Source organism: Manacus candei, unplaced genomic scaffold (genome assembly GCF_025592945.1).
Source record: "Manacus candei isolate 608988 ecotype Guabito, Panama unplaced genomic scaffold, ASM2559294v1 h1tg000040l, whole genome shotgun sequence".
Lineage (NCBI taxonomy): Eukaryota > Metazoa > Chordata > Aves > Passeriformes > Pipridae > Manacus > Manacus candei.
Window position 1 is genome coordinate 556,720 of NW_026138088.1, and position 13,540 is coordinate 570,259.

Here is a 13,540-nt window from a genome sequence, read left to right on the forward strand (position 1 = left end):
ACCGAACACACCTGAGGAGTGTTTGAAAATGAGTGCAGCGTGCGTGAGAAGGGGCAGGGCCGCCAAGGGAGCCCGAGAGTGCGGGCTGAGCAACTCCTGCGCTCGCAGCAGGCCCGGGGGAGCGCCCGTGCGGCCGCTATGAATGAACTTCGGGAGATTTTTCTTTTTTTTATGAATGGGAGCTCCGCGAGGAGGGATGAATGGCAGAGCTCTGCGCTGTGATTGGTCCCCCAGGGTGGAGCTCCTCCCACTCCTCAGAGGGCGAGGGCCGGAGCGAGCTGGGATTGGCGGGCGTGCCCCGACACGGAGCTTCATTCACAAATTCGGTGAGACAAAGGAGCGGCGAGCGGGGCCCGTGCGAGCGGGGCCAATGGGCGACCGCCCCCGGGCCCACGGAGGCCTGAGCGCGGGGCGGGGCCGCTCGGGGCTCCGCGGGGGCTGAGGGACCGCGGGGGAACCGACCGGACCCGGCCCGGCCCGGCCCGATCCGCCGGGCGGGGCTTCTGTCCCGGGGCGGGGGGACTCGTCCCGGCACGGGGCTGGCGGGCTCGGTCCCGACTCGTATCCCAAGTTTCGGCAGCTGCGCCTCTCAGGGGCGGCGGGAGAGCCCGGGAGCGGCCGATCGCGGAACTGCCGCGGCTGCGGAGCGCGGTGCGGACCCCCCCGGCCGGGCCGGCCCGCCGCTCCCCGGCCCCTGTGCTGTCCCCCGAGGGGCGCGGGCAGTGCCCGGGCAGGATGAAGGGGTACCTGGACCAGCAGGTGCCGTTCACGTTCCCGCAGGTGAGTGGCGGCTTCGCCGGGCTGGGGTCCCGTGCCGGGCTCCGCTCCCGCCGCGGGCTCCGCGCTGACCTGCTCCTCCCGCAGCAGCCCCCGGGCCAGGCGGTGTCCGGCGGCGGAGCTGCGCAGGGCGCTGGGAAGATTCCCGGTGAGCCGGGGGTGCCGCCGGCGCAGGACTCGGAAGGTGAGAGGGTCTGAGGGTGGAGGAAGGGATGGGGATGGTGGAGGCGTCTGGGTAGTGACCGGGTCCTCCCCCTGCGCCTCCGTCCCCACCTCCTCGTTCCGCCGGCACCGCCGGGGCCGGAGCAGCCCCTTGTCCCTCCCCGGTGCTCCGCTGAGAATCCTTTCCCTTCTCCTGCAGAGCTCTTCCAGGACTTGAGCCAGCTCCAGGAGACCTGGCTGACCGAAGGTAGGCTCCTTCCCTTCGCTCTGTTTGCTTTTGCTGGGCTTTGAGTTGTTTGTCTTGCGAGGTTTGTCCTGCTCCTTTGCTGTGTTTGCCTGGCTCCAAACAAAAGTGTTTTTTTCGGGCTTGCCAACCTCTGGCTTGAGTAAATGAAGACGCTGAATGACACCATTGTGCTGGGCATTTGCTTATGAATGGAACTTGGCTGCTGGCCCGCTTTCCTGGGTACAATTTTCGTTTTAGGCTATTTGTAACTGGTTCGATTTTATGCTAATTTGTCACTTATCTTTGTTGTTTGCCAGAACGTCGGCATTTTCTTAAACAATAAAGTATTCTTTTAATTTGGGGAACAAAATGTTTCTCTCTCTTTTTTGTTTGTTTGTTTTTTGGTTGGTTTTTTTTTTTTTTTTTTTAATAATACTTTGTGGGGAACTTCCTGGAATTAGCACTTTTCAGTTTGGTGTCTAAATTGTTTTGCCTTTGAACCTCAAGGAAAACTTCGAATTCCAGGGAGTCCCATTAATTCTAAATGAAACTAGTTTTAAACAGAGCAGTGAACTTACTCAATTCCAGTACTAGAGATGATCCGTTTCCTAGAAAAAGAGAAAGAGGTGATCTGCTTTTATACCAGATTAGAAAAGGATAATGCAAACCTTATTGAATGGGTTTGGAATATAGGCAGAGGTCTTTTTATTATTATTATTTTATTTATTTTGCATAGTCCATAGCATGTGGTCAGAGTCCAAGTGAAATCCTTGAGAAATTCAATCTGTGCTTTAATATTCTAGATTATGATTTCAGACCACATATAGGGGAACTGGTTTCTCCCACAGAGACTCCCATTTCCAGACTTTTTAACAAGAAAAGTGACTCTCTGAAGCAAACTATTTTTGTTTTTCTGTATTCACCTGTATGCCAAAACATTTTCCTGAATGGTGAAAATATTTTTAATAATGTCTTTTGCATGTCTCCATGTTAGCATTTGTCCATGAGATGAAGGCAATAGATCACTTAAGAGTATCTTCCTAAACAATGCAGAAGAAAAAGCAAAAATATGAAATATGTTATTTATTCTCTTCCACATTTAGTTAAAAAATTCAGCTATTTTTTTTCCCATAGTTCTTGGTGTTGTCTATTGTTAATTTTGAAATAAAAGAGAAACAAACCTAGGAAGGAAACAAACTGGAAATTAGCAATCAGGCTAAAAGGTTAATGAATTTAAACCACATATACATCTGTGTACGTGTGTGTATATGTGTCACTATATATATTTGTGTGATTTCAGTTATAGGGATCTCTCTTTTTTATCTTTTTAGAGTATTTTTAATAGTGTCAATTAACACCTGACTTGTCATTTTCAAAGAATAATTCTACATACAGATGGCTCTTAAAAGAAACATATGCTGAAAAATCCCAGGCCTTCTTACTAAAAATCTAAAGTTTTCCTCTGCACCATTTCTAACAGAATCTGGTGGACTGCACTGGGGTGAAGCTGGCAGTTGCTAACTGTGCTAATTGTGTGGAAGTAGTTTCAAGCCAAATAATTTATAAAAGTGCTTCAGCATTCAGAGAAACAAAAAAAAAATCTTCCCTGAAGAAAAGTGGCAGAGGCAGGTCCCTGTGCTGGCTGAGAGGTGGAGATCCACATCTCTGGGTGTCCTTGGGCAGAACACAAGCCCTTGTGCTCTGGCTCTTGAAAGCAGGGTGGGAAATGGGGGACCTGTGTCGATGTCTGAGTGACTGAAAAAAGATTTTTAAATATAGGTGCTGGTTTGGGGAGAACAAGAAAACCTCTGTCTGTATTGCAACTGTATGAAGTAGATTATGAACATAAAAATTGAAATTTTCTTCTGGCAACTTTCACTTTAGCCTTCCTAGTGCAGGTCTGTAGCTGCCTGCAAACATCCCTGCCCAGCAGTGAGGCTGTGTGCTCTCATTTCAGCCTTGCCCTTCATTTCACATCTCCTCTGTGGCTATTGCTTTCAGCATGTAATTCTCTTAATGAGATCCTCAGCGGTGCCACAGAGCCTCAGGGACACGGGCTGCAAAACCCAAACTCGGCTCACACAATGTGATCCTGGTCATTTCTCCTACTTCAATGTTGCTTTTTAAAGACAATTCATAGAATGAATTTTCTAGGTGTTTTTTTCCTCCGTTCCCCACATTTTGTTGTTTATAGTTCCAGTTTGTTGTCACACAGGTCAGTGTGAAGAGCTTGGTTAGTTCCATTCTGATTCACTGCCTGTTGGTGTAGTGTTATTCCCTGAGGTTTATTTTTGGCATGTCTTGTCTAGGTTAGCTTCAAGTGACTGAGATTAGTGGGCTTCCACTCCTTATGTCCCTTAACTTTGACTATATCACATTTGCTTCAGAGCAAAGTTTTGCTCTAGAGGGAGTGCAGTCTGTTGTCCACTCTGCAATAAGAGAAATTGCAGGTTTGTCTGTTATACACTGGCAGCAGCATTTCTTTCAGCAATAGAAACAGACTTTATCAAATAACAATCTGCTGCAAGCTCTCCCTTCCCTGCACTAAAAGGTATGCAAAAGTAATTGTTAGAAGTAATAAAATATTCTAACACAGTATGTCCTGTGGTTAAGGTTCTCTCCCTGCAGTTTCTCCCAGGACACACCACTATTCATTAATCCCAAAGGGAAATTATCCTTAGTCACTAAAGCCATCCCAGCAGAAAGCTCAGTTCTTTCCTGCATAGACTTATTTCTGCTGTACTGTTAATTATTCTGTACAAAGTGCCAAAACTAATTCTTCATCTCTCTCTCTCTCTCTCTCTGTCTCTCTCTCTGTCTCTCTGTCTCTCCTGACAGCTCAAGTTCCAGACAGTGATGAGCAGTTTGTGCCTGACTTTCACTCAGAAAACTGTAAGTAGCACGGGGAGGATCACATGTCTCAGGGGAGAAGGGCAAACTCAAATTTTGGTGCCTTTCCTGTGCTGATACCTCTCCTCTCTGTCCAGAGCAGTTTCCCCCATGAAAACTGAAATGAAACACTTTTACTGGTTGCTCTTGTTTACCTCCTTTCCCTGTACTTGGCCCTGCAGCACAGCTGGGCTTGGTCTCTGAGTCATATATCTCATTTCTTCCTCTTTTTGACCCGGAACTGAGGATGGGCCCGTGTTTCACTCTGAGTGAATTCATGAGTCAGTTGTAATGTAATAGCCTGTTCCAGCTATAAGGGTCTGGAAAGCATTGGCTGCTCCTAACACATCCAGCTTCTTGAAATTTCCACAGAGGTCAGTGCACTGGAGAGAGAACTTATTTTTTTTACCCTCGAGACTCAGCTGACCAATCAGCATTTTTAGATGGACTGTATATATCTGTTTGCTTCATACATTGAAAAGGGTTGCTACAGGCACAGAAAGACTCTTTTCTCTTCTGGCCCTTCCCTGGGCCTGGAGTGTTTGCACAGATGCAGGAGTGTCATGCTCAGAACACTGAATCCATCCCAGGTGTGGGGAGACCGCTGGGTCAGCACACTCAGCCCTCCCTCACCCTGGACAGTGCCCAGAGCTGTTTGTGAACAGGTCCCTCTGCTCTGACTGATGGCAGCCACAGGATCAACCACAGGAGCCAGTTGTGCCTGAGGAGCAGTTGGAGCCAGAAACAACAGGAGGCTCTGTGATCTTGTGGATTTATCCAATATATATATATATAGTAGTATTTTCCCACAGAAAGCCTTAAACTTTTGTAATCGCTGTGTCTACAAAAACCTCACATTTATTTTCCTGTAGGACAAACTGTACTATCAGGACATCTCCAACGTGTCATCATATTAGTGTATTATAATTTAATGCAGTGCTACATAATAATACTTCTCACAAGACATGGTTCCCAGGTATGGCAAAGACCACTTTGCATGATGCAAATCAAAAGTTCGCTTTTATGTTCTGAAAAATAATGTGCAAGCTACACCTTATAACAGAAAATGTCTGTCCCAGCCCTGAATAGCTTAGGACATACCCACTCTAAATCCTTTTCAAAGTGCTCTGGATCATCACAGAGCATGTTAACACTACCTTAGGTTTGCTCTTTTAAGGCTGATGTGTCATACACACTTCACTAAATCCAGGGCAGCGCTCAGGGAAGTCCAGTGAGCAGCTGTGCATGTTGGTTTTTGTTTCTTTCAGAGCCACCTGAACAAGGACAAGGTGGTGGCAGCTCCACTGGCAATTCACTGGCAGATAATCATAGCTGTCTATAAAGAAGAAAAGTGTCAACTTGATCTTTCCTTTCCCTCCTGCAGTAGCTTTTCACAGTCCTCCTGCTCAGATCAAAAAGGAACCACAGAGCCCCTCAGAAGCCCCCCTGTCCTGCAGCCACGAGCAGCCCTTCCAGCAGCACAGTGAGCAGTGCCTTTACACCAGGTAACGTGGCTTACACAGGGGAGAGGCAGGAGCTGTTCTGAAACAAAGTGCTACTGCATTATCTAAGAATGGAGTGTGTGACAGCCCTGCCTGTGTGCTCAGTCCAGACCCAAGGGTGGGTCAGCTCAGACAGCCAGTCCCTGCTCTGGGCAGCTCAGAGCTGAGCAGGGTGGGTCTGGCCTTGCCTCTTTTTTCTTCTCCCTAGTGCTGTTCCTCGTCTGTCTTCATGCTGAGCACAATCTTGACATCTACCACATGCCTCTCCCCCTTGCCTTCCAAAATCTGTCCCACACCACTGCCCATAGTGCCAAGCCCTTGCCTGAGCTCTAGTGTGGCTTCTTCAGCACAGACACCTTCCCTGGTTTTCTACCTGAAGGGTTGTTGCTGTTGTGTGTGGGGTCAACTAATACTCAGAGAGCAGGGTGTTTATGCTGGGATTTTGTCAGCCTAGGTGGCTGCACAGAGGGACAGCATGTTTGCCTTTGATATACTGTTCCCAGGTGCTGCCACAAGTCCTTCTAGGAGAGCTGTAATGCTCCAATATCTGTCTGACTGTTGCAGTGCCTATGATCAACCCAGACGAGTCGGAATCAAGTCCCCCAGCCCGGGAATCCTGACACAGTCACCACTCCAACAGTTCCCTAGACAGGACAGGAGCTTCCCAAGCCCTGTGGGGCCACCCCACTCCACATCCAGCTGTGGATACCTCAATGAAAACGGGTGAGTTACTGCCAGGAGGAGGCAGCCACTGGCAAGAAGGATTGCCCTGATTGCCCTCCTGGGTGGTTCAGGGAGGAAGGGCTGCAGCATGCAGATGGAAGTGCTCTGTTTACAGTGAGCACAGGATCCCCTCCCATGGGATCCACTGCTGCTGCCTAGGGTTCAAAGTCCATAACCCTACCCCTGCTAGATTCTGTGAATGATGGGCTGTACAGCAGCTCCCCTTGGAAACACCCTTCACTGGGGTCCCTTCTTCCCCTAGCTGTGAGTGAGCTCCTACAGCCCTAGTAAGAGGCTGAGGAAGTTTCTGTCCCTCAACCAGCCCCCCACCAGGGCTGAAACCAGGAGGGCCAAGAAAGCAGCCCTCTCATGTCCTCTCCCTTCTTCCAGCTCTGCCTATCAGCCACCTGTGGAGATGTGCCATTCCTTCCCCTCCTCCCAAGGCGTGGCCCAGGAAGACCCCATTGCCTACCAGTGCCAGATGCCCAAGCCCTGCCTCCAGTACCCTCACCAGGGCTTCAAACAGGAGCACCATGACCCACGATACGAGCAAGAAAGCCAGGCAGGCAGCAGCCACCAGTACCCAGCAGCTGTGGTGGTGAAGCAGGAGCAGGTGGACTACATGTACGACTCAGGTGGGCACAACGAGCTCTTTCTGACTGCAGAAACCAGGCATCAGTGGCAGTGAGCAGCTCCTGGGTGAACATCCATCACTGGTGGGCTTTGGGCTTTGAAATAGTTCTTCAGGAGCACGTGTGGTCTGGGAAACTGGGCTGGGTAACTGGTTATGTAGTAGGAAACTTAAACATTTCCATCTGTTCCCTGCACCCAAGATAAAGTTGGGACATTCACCTTCCATGCATGTTCTGAGAAAGACCTTCTGGTAGATAGTTGGAAGCTTTAGTAAGACAGGAGGTAGAAGGTGATGTTAAATTCATTCAAACTAGATTAAAGTATGCTTTATTTTTTTTCCCCAAGGGAATAAGTAGCCAGTGGGGAGACTCTCAAAATTCACAGTTAGCCCACTCACACCATCAGTGCCATTGTACTGCTTGGTGTCCCTTGGAGTGTCAGCTTCCACTTGCTACTTCCCAAAGAAACAGGGCACAGAGAACAGAGATTTCAGGGGATCACAAGAGAAGAAAAGTTTATCATCCCAAAAATAGCTCTCTAGATACCAGGTCCACCAGGTGATCCTCTTATTTTTCCACAAGGAATAAATCTTAATTTTTCAGCAGACCTGTCTAAAGACTCACTACCCTGAGTTTGCAATAGCCTCTTCCAGAAGGAATGATACCTCTGGTTTCCTGGTATTTTAATGGACATCTTGAATTGTTTCCTTTAGCAGAAATAAATACATAAATAAAAAGCTCCCATGAGGGTATAAAAACCACCACTGTGGTGAGGCTGATATTACACTTTCACTGGGTAGTTCTGTGCAGGCAGGGGAAGAAAATGCAAACCCAGAAGAATGCTTTTTGTGAGAGTAGTTTATGATTGTAATAAGACCCACTCTGTCAGCTCGGAGTACTCTTCCCTCAGCATCAGCAAAACATCTGCTGAAAGCAATGGCTGAACACAGGAGTGTGAGGGAAACATAAGATAAATCTTCCCAAAGCTCCCAGTTACAGCTTCCGTTTCAGCTGGGGACAGAAAATAGATTTGATTCAGAAAACACAAGATACAGAAGACACAAATTGCAGTGCTCAGGCAGCAATATACACTACAGAGAGCATGGAAAGACCTTCTGCTTGTTTTTAAACTCAGGCTATTTTTTTCTTTTTGTTTTCTCAATTGTTTGTGAGAATGCCCATCATGATGTGAAAAAAACAGGGAGACTTGAGACATCTGAAATGACATTTGAGAGACACTGTCTGCAGAAACATTCAGATGCTACTGCTCTGTTTAGATTATCACATGAATGTATGAAAAATGTAATGCCTTCTTACCTGGGAATGGATGTAGTTGTCTTAAACTGAGATGAGGGAGAGGTGTTATTCAAACTTAGCCCATTGTCCAAGATTTTGAATGAAGAGTGGTGTCGAGGTGACAGGCTAACTATCCCAGCTACTCTGAAGGATCTTGTGTGATAGTGCCACAAAAAACTACTGTAATGCACGATTGGAAAGATGATGCAGGTGAAGTTGTAGTTATCTTTCTGACACTAACCCTTTGGGAGGGCCCTGAGAGGATGTTGGTCAGACAGCTGCACTCACCTATCCACCTCTGGAGAGCAAGATCTTTCTGCCACCCGTGTTTTTTAAACAAATGAGCTTGTTAATTGTTCTGTAGATGTTCCTGACTGTGCTTCCATGTATGTAAATGCTGAGAGTTATCCAAGCCATTCAAACACAGAAGACACATTAGGTAAGAAAAGCAGTGACTGACTTCCTTTCCCTGCATGGAATTGCCCTCTGGTACTCTCCTGGCTGGCTGTGACTGCTGGTGTTGCTTTCTCTTTCAGGCTGCAGCTACGACAAGCAGATGAGGTCCTTTACTGATGATGTCTGTGTTGTTCCAGAAAAATTTGAAGGTTGGAGAAAGGCTCACAGTTTGGGTGTAAGATAGGGTTACCCAGCATCTTTGCTAGCCACCTGACCAGTGTCCACATAGTTCATTATGCTGTGTTCTTGTGGGTGTGTTAGCTGTGGTTCATATTCAGCTTTTCAGTATCCCAATTCTTGGGCTTTCTTAGCAGCAAACAGGCCTTCTAGCACAAGTAGCTTAATTGTGAGGTTCATCAGAGCTGCTTTTGATTTTTGCCTGTGAATTGGCCACTCTGTTTCATGTGAACTGAAATATTCCAGGTAAACATTAAACGTGTCTCTTCTTTTTTTTTTTTTTTTTTTTTTCCCCAATGGTTTTTGCACTGCTATCCTTAGAAACATCTTGTTTGTTCTCAGCAGGAGACATCAAGCAGGAAGCTGGAGGGTACCGGGAAGGACCTCCCTACCAAAGACGGGGATCTCTCCAGCTCTGGCAGTTTCTTGTGGCTCTGCTGGATGACCCAACCAATTCCCACTTCATTGCCTGGACTGGCAGAGGGATGGAGTTCAAGCTCATTGAGCCAGAAGAGGTGATACCATGGAGTTTCTCTACAGGCTGAGGGGAAGCAGCCACCGTTTCTGGGGCTGCAAATTCCCAGGTGGCTTCTCCTCTTTCCTGTGAAGCTTCTGCCTACCAGTGGTGCTCTCTAGACCCTGCAGGAAGTCGAGGTTTTTAGAAAAGGTCAAAACACCTGGGTGACAAATATCAGGTTTAGGGAAGGCTGCTTATATGTAAGTTTAGACTCTCAGCTATGCAGTGAGTCAAATTGCCCATTGCCTTCACTTCCCTAGATACTTGAATCTCAAGCTTGCAGTGACCTGTGCTGTCTTATCTTGCTCTACACTTGACTCTGACATGGAGGTTTGGAGTTTTGAACCCTAATGATTGCAGAAGTCCTCATAAGAATCTGGAAGAAAATATGTCCTAGTCTATATCAAAATGACATTACCAAGGTGTAATTTCTAATGCTGCCATGTTCCAAAAAACACAGTGATGCCTGACAGTATCTAGGAGATGTGTTTATAATATCTATTCACATCTATTTTCAACTAGAGCTGCATTTAGCACTGTTCTTGCTACATATCAACTTTTATGGGCACTTTCAGTGCAGATGAATTGTTTTGGTGGGTTGATATAGGCTTACAATGGATTTCTGAGTCTCACAGACATAGCTGAAAATCATGTAGGAATAGGAAGGCACGTGGCTCTTCCATTGGGTTCCTTCACACTTCAGCTCCTGACAAACATGGGACCCTTGAAGAGTAAGTGTAGCATGGGATGAAGCAGCTCTTTAGCACCCTCAGACTTTCAGAGTATTGGAGAGTGAGAAGAAGTGATGACCCTGTAGGGTCAAGGAGAATTTCTCTGTGATCCAGAGTGCTTCAGCTTGAGTTCTACTCTTGTTGTAAAGCTGCTAAATTATTGATGAGTCTATTATTTAAATGTTTCTACGTGTTGTGGTGTCACTCCTCAAAAGAGAACCAGCTAGATAATGTTCTTTTGCCCTTGGGCTGGGTTCAGAGACATTTCCACACTTTATCCTGCTTTATTCTGCAGGTGGCCAGGCTGTGGGGGATCCAAAAGAACCGTCCAGCCATGAACTATGACAAGCTGAGCCGCTCCCTTCGCTACTATTATGAAAAAGGCATCATGCAGAAGGTCAGTTTGCAAAGCAGGAGGAAACCATGACTTTTAAGTGATGCTTCTCTTGTTTGAGACAGGTACAGAATGTCCTTGAGCTAGCCAGGCATCCCAAGCTTTCTCTCCCCACAATCTCTCTTTGCAGCTGTTAAACAGTAAAGCTGGGAAGGAGCTGAATGTAGGCAATGTATGAGAAATAAAACAAAAAGGAATCGTGATTTCTTTTTCTGTGTGTGTCTGCAGCCAGGAAAGTTGGAAATTATGCAGCTGAAAGGAGATACAGTCAGTCTAGACTTGCTTTTGTGAGAGAAAGGCTGCCCGAGGCTTTGTCCTATGTAGTAGGGATGGTCTGTGACAGATCCAGGGCACCAAAGAGATAAGTGGGAGTGCAACTATCACAGTACAGACTGCTCAGGGACTGCTGATGCTGTTGTTACCTGGACAAAGAGTCCACTGGCAGCATCCCATTTCCCAGGAGCTGTTCCAGGGGAGCTCAGAGCAGCAGGAAGGCAGCACAAGGAGACATTTACAGCTCTGACACGACTCCCATGTTTTTGCAAGCCTTGCCAGGCACTGAGGAGCACTGCCCAGTGCTGCCTGTGGGCCTGCAGCATTCACCTCACCTCATCTCTCCCCTGCAGGTGGCTGGGGAGCGCTACGTGTACAAGTTTGTGTGTGAGCCCGAGGCCTTGTTCTCACTGGCCTTCCCCGACAACCAGCGGCCAGCGCTGAAGGCAGAGTTCGAGCGGCAGATCAGCGAGGAGGACACGGTGCCTCTTTCCCACCTGGACGAAAATGCCACTTACCTGCCAGACTTTGGGAGCTTCCCTCCACAGCTCTACAGCAAAGGCTACACGTACTAGCCCTGGTGGCAGCACAGTGCTGTGTATATACGTTCTATACATGGTTGTGTATAGGAGATAGCTGGTTAGTATTCAGTTGGTATCAGCATTTCTTCAGGCCAGCACTAAGCTACGAACACCTGCGTTGGTCAGGACAAGTGTTCAGGTACACATGTGGATAAACCACCTCTCAGCAGACAGGGCTCTCGTGTGCTTGTGATAAGACCCCTCCTGTGTGTCAGGACAGCACATGTTCTTAGCCATGCAGACACCTTCCAAGCAGTGGAGCTACAGCTTCAGCAGCACGGATCAAACACGCCTGGTGCAGTCTCTCTCGTTGGGGAGGGAGGGGATGCTGTCCCACTGGGCTTTTTTTCACATATGAGAATGCTACAAGGCTGCTGCTGACTCTATTCCTCCAGTACACGTACTGAACCTCTGTGTAACCTGCCCTCAGCTCTGACCACAGGGACTCACCTCTGAAAGGCCAGTCTTGCCTTCTCAGGATGGCTGCAGGATAGTGGTCACAGATCTTATGCCTCCCTGGGGGAATACTTGTTTTGAATGTGCATGCTCCTGCCTGATCACCTCCTTGCTCATTCTAGGACTTTCAGGCGCTCTGAGCAGGGTAGCTGGAAGCACTGGCCAGGATTAGAGCAGTCCTGTAGATGACACACCACCATTTAGGGGAACTAGAGAGGTGCCTGATTGCATTGGTCTGGGACACAGGTCAAAGCCAATGCCATGTTCAGTTAGAGGGATGGGGGAAGCAGCAAGGCCTGAGACACCAGCTCAGCACAGAGTTATGGCTTTTCCAAACTGAACAACTTTTTCAACAAACATCCTCAGGATCTTTCAAGACCTGTCAGGCTCTTGAGTGTGCCCATCCTGGGCTTGGCTAGAAAAATCATCTAAGGCAAGAAAAGAACCTGGTGGAGGTGTGATAAAAACGCTGTACAAAGTAACCTAAACCATACATAGATCTTAATACTGGAATTCAGTCTTAAACTCCACAAACCTTTGCATGTTTGAGGGAAATCCTGATATGTTGAAAAGGCAGCTCCCTCTGCAGCCCCATGGAGGGACTGACAGGTTTTCCACAATAGTGAACATTTATAATGAGTACCACATCCTTATTAAGAGATGTCTTTAATTAGCAGCTCCAGCCACGTTCCCAGTTAGACAAGGAGCAGTACAGTGCACCTATACAGAAAAAGCCTGTTTCCTACTGCTTCATAATGATTTTTCAGCTGCTGAATACACAGCATTGCCAATCCCACCAGCATGGTAGCCTGTAGAGAAAATTCTGCATATTGACTGAAAGCCTGATTTCTCCCAATGACCTTCCCCTGCATGGCTAATGCCAACCCTCCCAGCCTTGTCCCCGAGCAAGAGAGCCATGAAAAGCAGCATTCCCTGCCTGAGGAGAGGCCAGATGCTCAGAGCAGCCTGTTCTGTGTTCTGTGCACTCCAGAGACTTGGTGTTCTGGCAGCTCCTGGCCCTCCTGCCGTGCCCTGTGCCCACCCAGCATCCCAGAAGTGAGGGTGAAGAGGAACCCTTGGATATAAAGCTGCCTTTACTATTTATGAGTGTAAAAATACTATAATTAATAAATTGGTCTACATCTTTGGCCAGTGCAACTTCATTGAGCCCCTGACTGGTCCTCCCTTACCTCCTGAGCTTGCTTTGCACAGCTCCTTGGCACCAGCTTGCAGCTTTGGGTAGCTGATCCAGAGGGCTCAGGGATGCATGTTTACTTCTGAATCTTGATGGAGTTGAAGAAATGAACACTTTGCTCACAACCAGGCCTGAAAGATCACAGTGAAATATGTAACCTCCAGCTGCACCTGGTGTCAGGGGAACAGTTCTCTGCAGCTGCAGAGAACACCACCCACGCTCCACACTGACAGCACACTGGCCCCTGAGCCAAGCTCCACAGTTTTAATTAGCTTTTCCCTGAACTTCAGCTCTGTCTCATGCAGCAGCACTTCCAGGGGAAGAGAGCATGTGCTACATGCAGAGCTGGGAGCAGGACTAGGGAAGTGCAGGGCACACAGTGAGGAGTGTGGCACCCTGTCCCTGCTGCAGAGCCAACCACCCTGCCAGGGCACAGCCACTGATGTGGGCCTCTCTCTACAGGGAGAAGCACTTTCACACCAAGAGAGTGAAGTCCCTTCAAGGGAAGTATTTGTGCCTTCTGGAGGCTGCACCCTGCAGCAGCACTGTTTCT

At 48.0% G+C, this 13,540-nt stretch overlaps 1 protein-coding gene across 4 annotated transcripts; it reads left to right on the plus strand.

Moving 5' to 3' along the window:
- Positions 1-628: 628 nt before the first annotated feature.
- Positions 629-12,897, plus strand: ETV4 (ETS variant transcription factor 4). Of its 4 annotated transcripts, XM_051794828.1 has the most exons (12): positions 629-780; positions 868-961; positions 1,139-1,186; positions 4,004-4,057; positions 5,439-5,559; positions 6,121-6,279; positions 6,670-6,914; positions 8,572-8,646; positions 8,744-8,812; positions 9,183-9,355; positions 10,384-10,485; positions 11,109-12,442. In XM_051794828.1, exons 1-12 carry the CDS (start codon positions 736-738, stop codon positions 11,328-11,330), a joined length of 1,407 nt encoding a protein of 468 aa, XP_051650788.1. In that variant the 5' UTR covers positions 629-735; the 3' UTR covers positions 11,331-12,442. The 4 variants fall into 4 exon arrangements, with proteins under 4 accessions (XP_051650788.1, XP_051650786.1, XP_051650787.1 ...); XM_051794826.1 differs by having other exon boundaries at positions 629-961; XM_051794827.1 differs by having other exon boundaries at positions 629-961; positions 9,186-9,355.
- The last annotated feature ends 643 nt before the right edge of the window (positions 12,898-13,540 follow it).

Bases quoted from the DNA above. Each gene is read 5' to 3' on its own strand.
- ETV4 (XM_051794826.1), top strand. From the start codon at position 736: ATGAAGGGGTACCTGGACCAGCAGGTGCCGTTCACGTTCCCGCAGGTG. The intron at 6,280-6,669 runs GTGAGTTACTGC...CCCTTCTTCCAG, and splicing joins GGATACCTCAATGAAAACGG to CTCTGCCTATCAGCCACCTG. The intron at 6,915-8,571 runs GTGGGCACAACG...ATTGTTCTGTAG, and splicing joins GGACTACATGTACGACTCAG to ATGTTCCTGACTGTGCTTCC.